The 18,701-nt window shown below is 36.1% G+C and overlaps 1 protein-coding gene and 1 pseudogene across 1 annotated transcript; both read left to right on the top strand.

Moving 5' to 3' along the window:
* Window positions 1–4,254: 4,254 nt before the first annotated feature.
* LOC145094700 (uncharacterized) lies at window positions 4,255–5,549 on the top strand. The gene is made up of 2 exons (XM_079032784.1): window positions 4,255–4,842; window positions 4,932–5,549. The coding sequence occupies exons 1-2, from the start codon at window positions 4,459–4,461 to the stop codon at window positions 5,532–5,534; spliced, it is 987 nt and encodes a 328-aa protein (XP_078888910.1). The 5' UTR covers window positions 4,255–4,458; the 3' UTR covers window positions 5,535–5,549.
* Window positions 5,550–13,942: 8,393 nt separating this feature from the next.
* The window catches only part of LOC145095795 (mitochondrial-processing peptidase subunit alpha-like), a 67,010-nt pseudogene continuing 62,251 nt past the window's right edge, over window positions 13,943–18,701 (top strand).

Here is an 18,701-nt window from a genome sequence, read left to right on the forward strand (position 1 = left end):
GAAGAAACTATTGCCTTTAATTAAAAAATATGTATAAGTGTTGCCGTTTTTAATAGTCGAATTGTTTTGAGAAAATAAATTCATGGTCTTTATTGCTTAATGTGTAATTCTTTATTTAGCAATTGTCCATTCATAAGTTACAGGTTTTTTTTTTTTATTTTTTTATTTTATTTTATTCTTTTTTTATTTTTTATTTTTTTTTTTTTTGCATTATGTGTGTCTATTTAATTCTCCTATCGAAATCTGTCGTTTCGATATGTTCTTTTACGTCTATTATTTGTTTTATTTATTGGCAAGATTGAATGGATATTTTCATTGCTTATTAAGGTTTAAAGAAAATATTATTTTCTTAAAGGTTTATTCATTAATTTTTGGCACACTTTAGTTTAAGTTTTGCTAACTTTAACTAGTTATGTCAATTTCGACTATTATTTACAAAACAAGATATTAGTTTATCAGTCTTATGGAATAATGCATTCTTTAACATTGTTTTGTTAATTTATGATTACTGAACTAGTGTTATTGGTTATTAATTGGCGTGGTGATGTTGCTTAAGTAACATTTATTATTTTAATTAATTTGGCTATAAATACATTAAGTTTTGTACAATATTGTTTATGTAAATTGTATTTAACCTAAATGTATATACAGTTTGACAAATATTTTCAGGTTGTCAATAAACTATATTTATGACATCTTATTTTTAAGAGTAAATTAATTGACACAATATATCGTCAAAGTGATCTTTTTTTGTGAAAATTAATTTATAGAGAACTTAAATTTTATTGTTTGTGTTTATTAATGCGGATATTAATCGACCCAAAGGTAGGTAAATGTTTGGCCGGATAAATACATGTTTGATGATAAATATGCTACAATTTGTAGGTTACATGTCATTAATAAGTCAATCCAAAGAGAGACTTATTAATTGAGATGATATATCAAAATTTATAGTTTATGTGTTTATTAATGCGAGTATCAGCCGACCCAAAGGTAGACTGATATTTGGCTGAATAAATATATATGTGATGATAAACATGTGACGATTTTTTGGTTTCATGTGATTAATAAGTCAATCCAAAGAGGGTTTGTTAATTAACATGATTTATTGTCAATGTTTATCTCTAAAACAAGGATATCTCTTGCAAGTTAGTATTACTGTCCAAAGACTTACGCCCCGCTCCTGAGTTTCAATTAACGAAAGAACAGAACAGAATTGAGAGGATTTGGAAGGAAAACAGAGAATTTTGGTTGCTCCCTAGTTTTTTTTAAGAAGAGAAGAGAAGAACAGAACGGAATTGCAGAGGAATTCTACCGCTCTAAACTTTCCTCCCAAATCGGGAGGAATTGGAGAGAAAGAAACGCATGGGAGATAAAAAGTTAATTTATGACGAAAATACCCTCAGCCTTGATGATAAAAGGATACGCCCCTGTCTTCTATTCTACCTTCTTCATCATCGTCTTCTATTCTACCTTCTTCATCATCTAGCCTGCCTTCTCCAACTGGTACGCACAATTCCTTTTTTGTTTTTTTTTTTTTGGTTTTTTTGTACAGCTTCTTATAGACAGCTTCAAACTTGTTTTTTGGTTATTATTCTGATGTATCATCTAGCCTTCTGCCTTGTATTTTGTTTTTGGTTATTATTTTGTACATAATTTCTTTGTATGAGTATATCAGCAAATGGGCATAAATATTTCTAGTAAAAAGGGTAAAATTGGAAATAAATTCAAATTGGTTGTTCTTCTCACAGTAAGTGTATATCAGATTGGTAAAATTGGAAACAAATGGGCATAAATATTTCTAGTAAAAAGGGTAAAATTGGAAATAAATTCAAATTGGTTGTTCTTCTCACAGTAAGTGTATATCAGATTGGTAAAATTGGAAACAAATGGGCAGAAATATTTCTACTTATTCAGGGCTAACTATTTTTGTTAAAAAAAATACTTTATCTTTTCTTTATATGTTGAAGAAACATGAAAAATGTTACCAGATAAGAGAAGCAATAACTTGAATAGCTTCACAAATGGTGTTGAAACTTATGAAGTGATTTTTGATATTTTCTACTCCATAGTTGTGTCTAGAATATAATCAAGAATATAATCACACACATATTTGGCCTAAAACAATGGATTAATCATTAATCGTTAATGTTTAATACATCTTAATTCAAAGATGGTTTCCTTAAATAAAAAAAGAAAAACAAAATTATTAAACATACCTCATCCATATTCTTCACAATGACATACTTTCCTGCAAAAGATGCTGTTGCTATGGTCTCTTCATGGGAATATTTCCCATGAATTATAGAAGTATAGTCCCCTTTCTTGTGCTTTTCAACACTATTCCATACCTTTTAACCCCAAAAAAGAAAAAAAAATATCACATAAGGTGAAGTAAAGATTAAAGAAACACAGAAGAGAATTAAAAGAACTACCTTGGATACCCAAGGACATGTTGTATCTACTATTTGAACTTGTTTATTCTTCAAAGTCAACATCTCATAAATTAACTTTTTATCTCACATGCTTAAGTACTTATTGTTTGTTGTAGATGTATAATTAGAATAATATAAAACTTTTAACTTACAATTAGTATGACCTGACGGGTATTGTTTGTCACAAATTTCTTAAAATTAGCTATTGAGTTTTATACATTGGGTGAACCATATTAGAAAACATCTTGTAAATATAAAGTATTTACATATTTGTCTCCATGATGGATAGAATTTACAAATATTCATCTTACAAGTGCTTAGTATTTTCAACAATATACATATATCAATATTACCATGCAATCAATTTTATTCGTACACAAAATCTAGATATATGCCTAATACTTTTATGATATTGTTTACCAATATTGTTAGAATGTGATCGATGTATATATGTTTAAAAATTGCTTTGAATATTTTCAATTCGAGGTTGTATATTTTCAAATGTTTTATATTACAAATGTTTAATATTACAAATGTTTTAAATTTAACTCAAACTATTTTATCATGTATCAGAAAAACGGATTAGTTCATATATAGTCCTTATGGATACTCCGATACTCAACCCTACCCATGCTTTAAGAGCCCGACAATTGCAAGTCGTTAACTTGATATGCTTGTTGTTTACTTTTATTACACAACGTAATATGGCCAACAAAAAGCGGGTTAGGTTACCCACTAGAAAAGTTATTTTAGAAAGACAAGCTGTACGGGAAGAGTTGCTCCACAATCTTTTAGAAGGTGGTCAATGTCGTGACCTTATTCGTATGAGTGAAAATGCTTTTAGGAGATTGTGTGAAATCTTACAAACTGTAGGTGGTCTACGACGTACGCAACGCATGTCCGTTGAGGAACATGTTGCTAGATTTTTGCATATTGTAAGTAATGATTTGCGAACTCGGTTTACCTCGTGGATGTATCGTCGCTCTAGATCAACAACGAGTAGCTGCTTCCATAGAGTATTACGATCGATTATAGCAATAGAAGGTCTTTATATTCAGCAACCTACAGGTGATGTTGTCCCGAGAGAAATTCAAGAAAGCACGAGATTTTATCCTTTTTTCAAGGATTGTATAGGGGCAATAGATGGAACACATGTTCGTGTCCATGTGCCTAATAGAGATGCCCCTAGATACCGTGGTCGTAAGGGATACCCGACAATAAATGTATTAGCTGCTTGTACATTTGATTTGAAGTTTACGTATGTGTTAACGGGTTGGGAGGGTACTGCATCAGACTCGAGAATAATAAAGAACGCATTTACTAGAAATGATAAACTGCTAATTCCATCAGGTAATTTATTAAACCAATCTAATTTCAATATCTAATATTTTTCAATAATATTGATTAAGCTCTTTATAGGTAAATACTGTTTAGTAGATGGGGGTTTGCCTCATACGAATAAACTAATGGCGCCATATAGAGGTGTTAGATATCATTTAAAAGAGTACTCCATGCGTGGTCCACAAAATTCTAAAGAGTTGTTTAATCTTCGTCATGCTTCTTTACGTAACACCATTGAGCGAGCTTTTGGTGTCCTTAAAAGAAGGTTTCCTATCATTCGAAGTACAACGGAACCATTTTACTCTTGTGAAACACAATCTGCCATATTTTTGGCATGTTGTATTCTACACAACTTTTTATTAGATGAAGACCGCGACATAAATCTTGAAGATGAGGTGATGCAAGAGATCTTAAACGGACCACAAGAGCAAGATCGTCGTACTTCAACAGAAACAAATGAGGGTAATAGAATGGCAGAGCAACTAAGGAATTCAATTGCAAATGAAATGTGGGCAAATTATTTGACACATTCAAACAATTAAATTAATATGTAAAACAAGTTTCATTTTGATACATTTTGTTTACAATTTCACATTGTATTGATGATTGGTTTTTGAGATTAATTATGTTATTTACCCTTCATATTTTTGATTAGTATTATCCTTCATATTGTGGTCTAACAATGTACCATTCTTTAATTTTTATTCCTATGTGCAAAGTCATCATGATCAAACAGGAAGCTGGTGGTAGTGAAAAGGAACAAGTTAAATGGTCAGAAATAATGGATTATGCGTACATCCAAGCGATGATTAAACAACAAGAGGCAAGCAATAGGGTGAATGGTAGTTTCACACCAACTGCATATGCTCAAATGGTTGAGGAATTGAACACAAACCATCAAATGGATATTACCAAAAGTCATTTGAAGAATCGCTACAAAACCTTAAAAAAACATTTTTCGCAATGGTACGATGTGTTTAGGGGAATTTCAATGAGCGGGTTCTCTTGGAATTCGTCTACTCAACTAATAGAAGCGGAGGAAGAAGTATGGGATAATTTAATAAAAGTAATTGTTCCTTTTATGTCTATGTTATTTTTTTTTAAATATTTTATGTTATCGTTTGCAATACTAATTATTTTTGTGTTGTTATACAGTCAAAACCTGAGGCTATGTCGTTAAAGACAAAAAAGATTGCATACTTCGATGAGATGTTGATGTTATTTGCAAGGGATAGGGCATCTGGTGCACATGCTGAGACAGCGAAAGAAAGAAATGCCCGATTAAATAAAAATGAAAATATTCAAGTTGAAACAATTAAAGAAGTTGATGACATGTTAGCTAACAATGAAATTCATTTGGAGAACGAATATGTTGATCTTGATGATAACATTCAGGATGTTATTCCACCTTCTTTTTCACAAGAACAGTCTTCATGTGCAAAGAAGTGTAAGAGTAAAAAGAGGAAATTTGAAGACGACGATGAAGAAGAAGATATTAACTCAAAGATAATGAAATCGGTTGATAATGTGGCTGCTGCTATCAGGGAGGGTAATATAATTTTTGATAGAGCTTATCCTCGGGAATATACAGGGGAAGAAATTTATAGAGAATTGGAGTTGGTGGGTTTGGAACCCCATGAATTACCGAGGGCTCTAAATTTTTTGGCAACAAATCAAGCAAAAGCTAGGACATTGTTCAGTTGTCCCCTTCAGATACGGATGGGTGTCCTCAAAGATATGATGGGTGCACGTGATTAAATAACCTTGGGTGATTGTTACAGGATTGATCTAATGCGTTTATGATTTTGGGTTTTTTTTATTTTTTTTTGAGTTGTTTGTGGTTTTCGTTTTGCATCTTGAAAACAATTGAATAACATGCGGTTTCCCTTTTTATAATTTACTTTATGTTAAAATAAAATTGTTTTGTTAATGTTTTAAGTAGAGGGGAGGAAGGGAGAGTTGGTTTTTTTGGGGTAGGGGGTACGGTAGAATGAATGTGGGGATGTAAAGACTTAATATTTACTCAAAAACATAAAAGGGTATAATTGTCTTTTTTTACTTTCTTTTCTTTCCTTTAATGAACTCGGGAGCACCTAAAATGAATACTCTCTTTTCCTTTCTTTCGAACTCGGGAGCACTGAATACTTTATTATTTCCGTTCCCTTCCTTTTCCTTTCTCTCCTTGTTCTTCCTTTCTTTTCTTTTCTTTCCTTTAGTGAACTCGGGAGCAGGGTGTTAATATTAATGCTGTGTTGATATCTTGTAACGATGTCATAAATTAAATTTATTGATTACGGTTTATGGATTAATGATCATAAAAAATAGATTTGCTTATGTTTGAATTGTGGTATTATATCTACTGACATTGATCACATTTATAATTCATGTACTCAATGAGGTTAACTTTAAGGAATGGATTGAGGGCATTATGTTAGTTCTCAATTGCACGAATATTGACCTTGCATTTTGGATAGAGCAATATTATTTGAGGATGTTGAGTTTGGGGGAGAAACAAGGTTAAAACATTGTCCTTAAGGAGGAATCAATCGTGATTCCTATTATTGCTTTCGATAGTATGCAGATTATAAATCAGTGATCGACAATGTTATTCTATCTCCTATTCAGAATACACAAACTCAACAACCTCAACTTTGGATATCCTATGCGTGGTACCACATTTTCATCAATTTATTATTTCTTTTGGTTTTAGGTAAATACAGTAGATGATTTTGTGTATCACATATTAAGTGGGAGTACATTTATCTTTCTGGTTTTGGGCAGATATCTACGCCACTCAAGTTTGGATCATAAGAAATTCAGATGTTTTGGAGATCATTTTTATTAAGAATATTATTTTATTAGATGCCAAAATGGTTACTGATCCATATAAGGATACTTTTACATTTTAGCATGATGAGTCATTTCATGGAATAGACTTCGGTAACTTCTTCCATAATGACAACATAATTTGTAGCATGGAATATGGTTGTGAAAATTTGTGACGAGGCTACACATTATTGGTATTGAAAGACCATTAAAGTTGTGATAATAAATCAGCAATGTTATATTCCAATAACAGAAATTCTATTAAGTCAAAGCACATTGGCATCAAGTTTCCTTCTGTTAATAGTAATACAATAGTGCAAAATGGAAATATATATAGCACATATGAACAAACTCCATAAAAGCGGATCCGCTCATAAAGGGATTACCTCCCTAGGTCTTTCATGAGCATACTACACACATTGGTGTGATATTTGGTTTTAGTGGGAGTTTTATGGTGTGTTATGTCTTGTTTAAGAATATGTTTTTTTGTACAGAATTAAGAATTCGGTTGACTCCATTATTAGTTGCACTTATTTGAAGTTTGATCTCACTTCAATATAAAGAGGAACTCGTTGGAAATCTATTTAGATTTTAAAACCACACATCATTTTTAATCTATGTCGTTAGTTATATATGTATATGTGACCATTGATAGGTTTAGTTATGTAAATTGTAACAAATATCGCTTTGATCCTATACTATTATGATTAGTGGACGAGATTGTTTAAGGGTACCAATATTACGATAACATTCATTAAAGCGCTTATACAATTATATGTACATTTATATATTTGTGGTCCAGTGGGAGATTGTTAGATAATTATGGGACCACTTCATATATATGTAATGTTATCATGAAATTAATTTATTACGGTAAGAATATAAATTGTTGATGGACCGATTTATAGAATATTTACTTACCATGTGGGTTAAGTTCCTGGTTTGACTCTAGATCCTCAAGATCCCTTCCATCTCTCACATTAGGGTTTATATCCATCTATAAATACATGTGATGAGGAGCAAATCAACACACACGAAAATACACATGTAAATTCGTTTAGGGTTTGCTGAGGGATTTTAGAGAAAGCTCTTGAGATCAAATTGAAAACCCAACCCTAGTTCTTCAAATCCGAAGATTATAATGAAATCAGGTATGTAATCATTCTTTCATGTTTAAGTTTTCTTTTAATCAGATTCGAGATTAAAGATCCATTGTTTATGCTTCCGCGTTTTATATTTTTGGTTATGAAAATAACCAACAGGTATGTGATTTGGATAGCCCCTTCCTTATTGGATTCGTATATGGATTTATATATGTCAATTTAGGGTTGTCAACCGCAAAAACATGGCGGGTTGCATCTCCCGCCTTCATTCCTGAAATTCTCAGCCTCTTCCCCCACCAATTGATTATGGGATATTTTTTATTGGGATAAAACAGGCTTTTTTGCACTTAAATAAACTATTGGGGAAATTATTAATCTAGCATTTTTTTTCTTAATCACTTATCAAAAAATAACCAAAATATACCAATTAGCCAAAAATAGCTCATAAAACCGTAGTCAACTTAGGGTTGACTACGGTTAACGCCTTTGACTGCTATTTTATTGAGAAAACTACTGTTTTGTGCAAATGAGCTACTGTTTCACGAGACCGTTTACTTTTTCGTGGCCCATTAGCCCAAAGTATATGATGATTTTTTTTTTTCAGATTAGGTCACTTTGCCTATTGTTTTCTTTGTTTTGGCTACTTTTTTCTCTCAATAAAGCACCTGAAAAACAACCAGGTTTGTCTACTTTTCATCAAATTTTTATCGTATTTGTGATTAGGAGTATGTTTTATATATGTGGTTAAATTTTTTTTGAAAAAAAAACGAAAAAAAAAAAAAATTAAACCGTAGGTTTCATATGAAACCTACAGTGTCCAAGTGCGCAATGCACATATTGTGCATTGTCGACTTGTATACCTATGGTTTCGTATGAACCGTACGGAAATTAATTTTTTTTTTTTCGTTTTTTTAAAAAGCGATTCAGTGGGATCGGAATTATGTTAATTTTGTAATCGTATATTTAAAAAAAAAACGAAATTGTAGGTTTTATGGAAACCTAAGGTGTACAAGCATTTACTGCACATTTTGTGCAGTGAACACTTGTACACCATAGGTTTCCCAAAAACCTACAGTTTCGTAATTTTTATTTTTTATTTTTAATAACTAATAAACATTTTATCCCCTTTTATGTATATTATGATTTTTTGTTGGCAATATATATATATATATATATATATATATATATATATATATATATATATATATATATATATATATATATATATATATATATATATATATTGTTGGAAAAAAAAATAACCTATGTTTTTGTATATATATTTTTTAATTATTTTTCAAAAGAAAGTTATTTTTAAACGTATTTTTTAGGATTGTATCCCCTTATATGTATGTTATGATTCAATGTTTGCATGTTGTTTAAAATGATGTTATTTTCTATGTCTTAATTATAGCGTACATTAGCAATGTACTATTGATTTGAAAATGTTTTTATTTTTATAATTTGTAGATACTTTGAAGTATATTGTATTGATAAAATAACATTGTGTTTTGCTACTTTCGGGTTTGTTATAAAATATGTTAATGTCACACCATTTTGAAAGTACAATGCTATATTTGGTATACTAGTAGTATAGAAAATACAAAAAAATGTAGTAAGTTAATTTCCTTGGGTATTTCATACAAAGTAAATAGAATATATTGTGTGTTTTCTCTAATTGTTTATTGGTTTTTTTAGTTTTATAAAATTTATTTAACATTAACGAAGCTTTTTATTAATTATTTTTTCTTTAAATGTAGGGGAATGAGGATGTGGTATATAGTCCACAAAAATCAAATCGAGTTAACGAGGATGATCATGTTGGTAATCCACCGGAGGATGATTCTAGAAAACAAATCGCGAAGGTGGTTATTATTTTTTTTGTTTTGTATATTAAACTTTTTATTTTTTCAAAGTATATTAAAAAATGAATATGTTTTTTGTAGAAGAAGAAGAAAAAAAGGAGGTTGTCGCTAGCGACATTGTGGATGCGGAAAATCATATACCCAGGCCTATTGTTAAAGAAGGTCGTCCGGTTAGGCAATTGAAACCTTCTCAATATCTTAGTTCTCCTTACGTTTCGGTAAGTATGGTAAAAATCATATTTACTATAATTTTATTATTATATGGATAGTTATTGATTATGTATATAATGTAGATTCAAAATGCCCCCCGATATCGTACAGGCGGGGTAATACACAACGAACAACCGCCCCCATATTTGTTAGCGATCCCTCGGCACTTTTATTGGAGCTGTATGTGAATCCAAGTTGTAATGCTCCTGCTCTATACATGGGAAACAAACCGGCTGTTTTTTTTTGAAACATCGGTTATACAATGAAAAAATGGAAGCAAGGTTTTGTGATCGACTTTTTTATGCAAGTGAAATGGGATTTTTAGATGAAGCGGTATGAAGACATTCCTTTATATTTATAATATAAAAAGTTTATATGCTAATTATGTTTCAATTAAATTTAAATGCATCATGTTGACCTATGGGGAAGGATTTTGAATGAGCAGAGACCAAAGGATGCTCGATGGACAATCATGCCATCGTCATTTTTTGGTGGATTTGAGATTTTCCAGTGGGCAAGAAGTGCAACGGGAAATCCGTTTGACCCATTGGATGGATGTAAATCTTGGCTGGAAGTTGACCGTGTAAGTAAAGAAATAATATATATATTATCAGTGAATTTAATTGTAATTAATTGCAACGGTTGTGTGTTAAACATGTTTACTTTCCAATATGCATCAACCCACATCATTGGATACTTGGCAAGTTATGGATGGACACGCTGACATTGAATTTGTACGACAACTTCTGATTATTTGGCGCCGTGAAGATTATTGATTTTGTTCGGGTTGAAGAGCTTATGAACCGCATTCTGGTGGAAATTGAGTATTGGAACCACATGGTTTTGTCTGTTCAGAAAGCATCCATCACTATTACGGATGTTACGGACGTACCCTAACAAGAGGGGATGTATGGAGAGTGTTGTGTGTTTATGCTGATGTTCATGGAGCAGCTTGTTTCAGGTCGATCGATGGGTATATCGATGACACCTGTTGTTGCTGCTACTCAGTTTCGTTATAGGATGGCTATGATATATTATGGATCTTCTATACAGTCGATTTTTAGTTAGTCCGAGTTGTATGTTTTTAGTGACATTCAATGTGTACTGTTTGATATAAAGAGAATACTACATATTATATATATATATATATATATATATATTAATAATAATAAGCAAGCAAATATAAAACTTATTACATAGATAAACTCATAAAAAATGCATAAACTTACTACTTGATTAATCAAGAAATATTAAATTCAAACATCTGGAAAATCATTTGGAAATTTTGTTTTTTCTTGAATCACCCAGTTGTAATTTTTTTGTATGTTTTTGTGAATCTTTTTCATTTTAACCTCTTCTTTGTTGGCGTAGTCAATTGCATCTCGTACCCAAGCCCTTGTAGTTTTTATGTCGCGTTCTTTGTCTTGAACTGACCTCATTTTAGACCAAATATCAGCTTGTAATTTATCCAACCGTTTCCTATCTTCTTCAACGCCTTTAATCTCGTTCTTGATCTCTTCTTTTTTTGTTAACATTTTGCAAGCGCTTCTCTTGTGGCATCAACCACCATTTTTCTTGAGAGGTCGACATGATTGTATGTGTATGAGGGTTACAGATTAACCACTAATATATTATTTGTAAATCTCAGACGCATACATTTAAGTGTCTATATATAATTGACAATTTAACTACTTTTTTATAGGCTTAGACTACTGTCAAATAGGTTTTGACTACTATATTAGGTGTTGTCATATCGTACCAAGACATTATTGTAATTTGACTGCTTTTTTATTGGTTTTGACTACTATTTTATTAGAGTGACTATTTTTCTATAGGTTTTGACTACTATCTTCTAGCCATTGACTACTATTTAATGTAATATTTAATGTACATTTTGTAACGACCCAATTTTCACGACTAAAAATTTTGTTTTAAAACATTACTTTAGAAAATATTAATAACTAAAAACATTGTTTGATCAAACCATAACACAAAGTGAACCATGTCTAAAAGCCAATTCATACACCCAATCAAAATATCAGAGTACAAATCCTAGTGAAGCTCGTAAATGCAGAAACAGGAGAGTGTGTGTGTGACATGCTGCTACCGCGCCGGCTCCTTTCCCCTAGCTGAGGAGGTACCTGAAACCAAAACTGAAAACTGTAAGCACAAAGCTTAGTGAGTTCCCCCATCGTACCACATACCATACAAACACATAACATACATACTGCCAGGCTATTCTGGGGTGCCTGACTACCCGGTACGGCCATTCTGGGGTGCCGTCCTACCCGTGTCAAGCCATTCTGGGGTGCTGACTACCCGTGTCAAGCCATTCTGGGGTGCTGACTACCCATGTCAAGCCATTCTGGGGTGCTGACTACCCATCGGTCCTAACAACCGATCCTCGGGGACTAGTCCCCTCTTACTACCTTTATCTCATATAACATAACAAGCCAGCATGCAATCATATCATCACGTACTGTCAGACATATCTGGGGTGTCCGACCTACCCTTCGGTCCTAACAACCGAACTCTACAACTATCACATATACATATCATGCCAGCATACAACATATCAGGTAGTAGCAAACCTAGATGATATCACAAAGACAGTCATCTAACATACAACTCCTACTGGTGGGCCGACATTATGGCCGTAGACCCACCGCTACTGGAAGGTAACTCACCTCGAAGTAGCTACTGATCTGATCGGGAACTGACTGCCTACTGTTGTTGCTGCTGCTCCGGAAATCCTCCGGCTGCAATTCCCACAACATACTCAATCAAACACTGCTCACTAACCTTTGGGTAAAATGACCATTTTACCCCTGACCATGCCCTAAGTCAAAGTCAGAGTCAACTTTCAGTTGACCCGACTCGCCAAGTTGGCTTTCCAACTCGCCGAGTCACTATCCAAATGATTGTCCTGGATCCCGTTCCTACTTGTCGAGTTAGGCGACGACTCGACGAGGTCTCCTTCTAAGCTGATATTCAAGTCCTTCATCCTACTCGCCGAGTTGTATGAACAACTCGTCGAGTTCATCTTCATCCGATGAACACTTATGCTAAGACTCGCCGAGTTGTATGAACAACTCGTCGAGTCCATCTTCATCCGAAGAACACTTATGTTGCGACTCGCCGAGTTGTATGAACAACTCGTCGAGTCTGTTCTTGATCTAAGGAGATTGCCTTGAACTCGCCGAGTCAGGGCATTGACTCACCGAGTACCTCCATAGATGAGTTTAGCTTCCGACTCATTGAGTCACACCCCGTGACTCACTGGTCACTCGACACTACGAAAAGGGGACAAACTCGGAGACTCGCGAACAGACTCGCCGAGTCACATGAACGACTCGCCAAGTCGTTGCCATGCACCCACTAAATACACAGATTTGCTCGATTCCAGTCCATGCCATTCACAGATATGGACTTCTAGGACACGAATCACACGTAAAGTTTCCAACTTTACGTGTAGATATTCACCAATATGGATTTTAGGGCTCAAAATGCCTCAAAAGGGTAGATCTAGGGTGAACAAGCAACATGGGGCCATAAAGCTAACAGATCTGAGCTCCTGGAGCTCAATCTTGCCTAGATCTAGAGGCCAATCGACTTATTACAAACCCTCAAGCATACACAATCTTGGAAATGGCTCAAAAAGGACTTTTATGGAGCTATAAGCTTAAAAACAGAGGGGAAACGAGCTATACCTTAGGGGAAACGTTGGAATGACACAGAGATGCTTGGCCTCCTTCTCCTCTTCCTGATTCCCTCTTCTTTTCCTTCAAAGAAACTTCAATACACCACAAAACACTTCAAACTCACAAGAAAGCAAGACTAGAGAAAGATACAGGGCTCTGAGGGTGAATGGGGGTTGGCTTGGGGCAGTTAAGTCGTTTAAATAGGGTGCAAACCCCTGAAACTTAGGGTTTCATCCAACAGCTGTGACTCGCCGAGTCCAGGATATGGACTCGCCGAGTCGCCAACTTAAACTTGTCCTGGGTCCCGCATCCACTCGGCGAGTCGGACCTATGACTCACCGAGTCCAAGGCTAAAAGAAGGGAAGTACTCAAATAAGATTTACGTACCAGGAACCCGGTGCTACACATTTCTTATCAATTTAGAAATCAAAGAAACAATACAAAAAAATTGTAGTGTGAAAATGACAGAAAGATCAGAGGAGATGAAAAGGATCCTAACAAAATTTAATTGGCCATCTACGTCCAACAATAAGCCTCCTTTGGAGTCAAATTCCCATAACGTTTCAACAAAGCCCCTTCCCCACGTCGATCATCCTATATTAGGGGAGAAGATGGATGAGGAAGTGAAAAAACTGTTGTTAAAAAGAGAAGCTAATGTGGATACGGCTTTTGAAGATTATCGTTTCCAACGAAACCTTCTAGACAACTAATTGGATGACATTGATCGTAAAAGGAATTGGATTATAAGAACTAGGGAAGAAATTGTTGGATTAGTGTCTAAGTCTATAACTATTTTGGTATGTACTTGACCCGATGGTGCATGGTCCTTTTAGGTTGCCTTCACCAAAGCAACTTGATAGGATGAATTATGGAGAGAAAGGATTAAATATGATTTATTAATATATTATGAGAATAATATATTAAAGGAGAAATCATATTGTTTAATTAATATTAGTCAAGAATTAATAAGAATTAAGTTTTTGACTAAAAGAGATTAATTAAACTTAAGGGACTGGAATTGTAATTATAAGATAATTGCAATTTGGGCTATATATGGACTGCCTTATATTAAGGAGTGGACGAATTCTATGGGGAAACTCATTAGAAATCGTCTGAGGCCTTTAAGGAAAGGAGTCCATGGTTTGCTTAGGGCTTAAGCATCTAAATTAGGGTTTCTAGGGTTTCCACACGTTTTGGGCAGCCTCCTTCTCTTCTCTTCTTCATCCTCTTGCTCTTGGTGTTTGTGAACCATTAGAGGAGTGACATTTGTGACTCTAAGCTTTCTAAAGTCATTACAAGGAGGATTTGAGATTGTTATTGCTACATAACAATCAAGGTATGATCTAAACCCTAATTATATGTTGTATTGATTATCATATGCTAGATCTCGGGTTTATAGTCTTGGGTAAATTGCATGTACAATAGAGAAACCTAGATCCAAGCAGTCTTACCGTTAGTAAAAGTCAGTCTTACCGTTAGTAGGCCTCATTCACGAAGCTGGTCTATAAGGGGTGTTTAAGGAAATTGCCTATAAAATGGCGATTGAATGGGTATCCACTCTTACCCACCGCACTCTTGACTAGTGGAGGGTCGTTAGCCGAACGGGTAGGATAGGACGAAACCTGCCATTATAAGTATAATGAAGTACAAAAGTAACTAAAAGTTTTACGAATTCCCAATCTTAGTTACTTAGGCAAAAGTGAATTGATGCAATTCCATGAAATTACACTTTGTGCCCTTGCGAAGATGTTAGTGGAGCATGTTTGGTTTACCGGCACACTAAATGGTTCTAAGAAAAGGTAGCAAAGGGTGACTCAATGTTTGTCATAGTTCGGTGGAGCGTGTGCGGTTTACCGGCACATCGAATAGGTGACCGTAACATGTGAGGGAACCATGTAAGTGTGCATGGTTATTCACACCAGCTTTGTGATCCTCGGCATCCCAGTCACAAACTAGAGGGGCATATCGAGATTTAAACATGCCATTGAAGTGTTCAATGAATCTCAAAGGATCTAGGAGTTTTAATAGATTGAAAAACTTAAATTTCCTTTTTGTTTTTCATGGTGGAAATTAGTGAATCATCATTCACTTACCTTCAGATATTCTGCAACTAGATTACGACATCCCTTTTCTAGGTTGTAGCATATTGTGTTGGGTCCTAGCCATAGTATCTCATTTGGGTGATTTACTAAGGACTCAATTAATCAACTAAATTGAATTCGTTTTCTCCCGTTTTGTAGATGTCAAAGTTCAACAAATATGGTCTTCCCAAATCCCGTGGAACAAGCATTCCACATGAAGATGATATTCCACGATTCAATCGAGGAACAAGAAATCATGCTTCACTTCCTCCACCTGTAACACCGTGAATTTCAAAATAATTTTTCACAATAAAAAAAAACATTTCTCATTTAATTTCATAAAAACATTAAGTGTCAAATTCCAATCAGTATCATACAATCCCAAGATCACATAAATATATCAAAGTCCCCTGCGTGTGTACAGATCAAGCCGGCGCCTTCCCACGGTCATTGCTAGTACCTGAAACAACAACACTAACACTGTAAGCACAAGGCTTAGTGAGTTCCCCAAAATACGACGCATAAAACACATATTAGCCACTCGAGGCTATAACTCTATGGGTCCGTGCACCCAACTCTGTGAACCCTCAGGTTCTAACTCTAGGAACCTTCCGGTTCCAACTCTGAAATCATGCACAGCATAAATCACATAGAAATAATGCAGTATAACACATGGCATACACATAACATACATACACTCCCTCGTGCTCGATCCTCCGAGCTCTAATCCTCCTATAACATCACATGACTCTAATTAACACTTTTTATCTCTAAGGTTGACTATCCCTAAGAAGTCAACACAGGTCAACGGTCAACTGTCAACTTTGACCGGACTCGGCGAGTGCACACAGTAACTCGGCGAGTCTAGACGTTCTCACCAACTCTCTAGGATTCCCTTTCTACACGTCGAGTACTCCCCCTGACTCGACGAGTTTCACCTGGCAGAAATCGCGGGGCCACCCCGACTCAACTCGCCGAGTCTCAAGAACGACTCGGCGAGTCCCAGATCGACTCAGTCCACTTGACAACCCTCTCTAAGTCGCTCTGACTCACTGAGTCAACCCATGACTTGACTGGACCACTCACTGGCCGGTCCAAGGCAATCTTCAAGCTACTCGCCGAGTCTGCTCATCGGACTCGGCGAGTCCATGCCATGCAATCACTAAAACTTGCTTCTAAGGTCAGATCTATGCCAACAATTCATAGATCTGGCCTTCCTAGACTGATTCACCACGTAAAGCCCCAGACTTGGTGCATAAACAACCTCTATATGACCATATATGAAGAATTATCAACAAATCTGACTACTCAAGGTCATAACCTCCATTGTTCTCTATAAAGCTTGATGAATGAGGCTCTCTGGACCTCTATGGATCCAGATCCGAAGTCTCATCATTAGCAAGGGACTATTTGGCCATCCAATCAACTCAACAAAGTCACAAGAAACCCTAAAATCAATTATACTTCACAAAACAGGAGATGAGCCGAAATCATACCTTTAGATTGAAGGGATAAGCTTCAAATCCACCGAATAGCAGTCTCCTTTGCCTCCTCTTGGCTACAACCTCCCTCTTCTTTGCTAAACAACACACAAATGTCAAGAAATGCTTCCTCTCTCTCTCTCAAATCGCTAAATCACTCTAGGGTTTCTCTCTATGGACTGTTGGGTGCAAATGACGGCCATAAGGCCCTTTAAATAGGTCCCAAACCCGAGAAATTTAGGGTTTCATTAAACAGCGTGGACTCGCCGAGTCCATATCCTGGACTCGCCGAGTCCAGACGAATTCCGCGTCCAGAATCGCGACCCTACTCGGCGAGTCTGAGCTCCAACTCGCCGAGTCCCCTCTCAAAACACCAAAAGAATCAAAACAATAAAATACCTGGAAATCCGGGCTGTTACAACTCTCCCCCACTAGAACTAGACTTCGCCCTCGAAGTCTCGCTCTGAAAATAGCTCCGGATGCTGCTCCCGCATCTCGCGCTCCGGCTCCCAGGTCATCTCTGATCCCTTCCGGTGTTGCCACTGAACCAACACCAGAGGTACCTCCTTGTTCCTCAGAACCTTGATCTTCCGATCTCTGATGGCTACTGGTCTCTCGGCATAATTCAGGCTCGCATCCACCTGAATATCCTCTAATGGAACTACTGCCGACTCATCGGCAATACATTTCCTCAATTGCGACACATGAAAAGTGTCGTGGATTTGTCCCAACTCTGCTGGCAATTCCAAACGATAGGCTACTCGGCCTACCCTCGCAATCACGCGAAAAGGCCCAATATACCGGGGCCCCAACTTGCCCCTCTTCCTGAATCGAATCACTCCTTTCCAAGGAGAGACCTTCAGGAGAACGAGGTCGCCGACCTGAAACTCAAGCTCGGACCGGCTTCTGTCTGCATAACTCTTCTTTCGACTCTGGGCGGTCAATAACCTCTGTCTGACCTGCTGAATCTGCTCTGTCATATGAAGCACGATCTCTGTACTGCCCATCACTCTCTGCCCAACCTCTCCCCAGCAAATGGGGGTCCGACACCTCCTACCATACAACAGCTCAAAGGGTGGCATACCAATGCTCGAATGATGGCTGTTGTTGTAGGAAAACTCTGCCAAGGGTAAATACGCATCCCAGCTACCCCCGAAATCCAACACACATGCTCGAAGCATGTCCTTAAGCGTCTGAATCGTCCGCTCACTCTGACTGTCTGTCTGGGGATGATATGCGGTACTAAAATGCAATCTAGTACCCAACTCCTCATGAAATTTCTTCCAGAATCTGGAAGTGAAGCACACATCACGGTCTGAAACAATCGAAATCGGCACCCCATGCCGAGATACCACTTCTCTCACATATAACTCTGCCAACTTCTCCGCTGAAGAACTCTCACTGATGGCAAGAAAGTGAGCGCTCTTCGTCAACCTATCCACAATCACCCAAATTGCATCAACTCCTCTGGCAATCCTCGGCAATTTGGTGATGAAATCCATAGTGATCTGTTCCCACTTCCATTCGGGAACCTCCAATGGCTGCAACTTGCCATGCGGTCTCTGGTGCTCGGCCTTAACCCTACGGCAGGTCAAGCACCTCTCAACGAACCATGCGACGTCCCTCTTCATACAGGGCCACCAATACTCTTTCCTCAA

The sequence above is a fragment of the Lactuca serriola genome, chromosome 3 (genome assembly GCF_051521515.1).
Source record: "Lactuca serriola cultivar US96UC23 chromosome 3, Lser_US96UC23_V15, whole genome shotgun sequence".
Taxonomy (NCBI): Eukaryota; Viridiplantae; Streptophyta; class Magnoliopsida; order Asterales; family Asteraceae; genus Lactuca; species Lactuca serriola.

Excerpts from the sequence above, each read along its gene's own strand:
- LOC145094700 (XM_079032784.1), top strand. The coding sequence starts at position 4,459 with ATGTACCATTCTTTAATTTTTATTCCTATGTGCAAAGTCATCATGATC. Across the intron at positions 4,843-4,931 it reads TATGGGATAATTTAATAAAA|TCAAAACCTGAGGCTATGTC; the intron begins GTAATTGTTCCT and ends GTTGTTATACAG.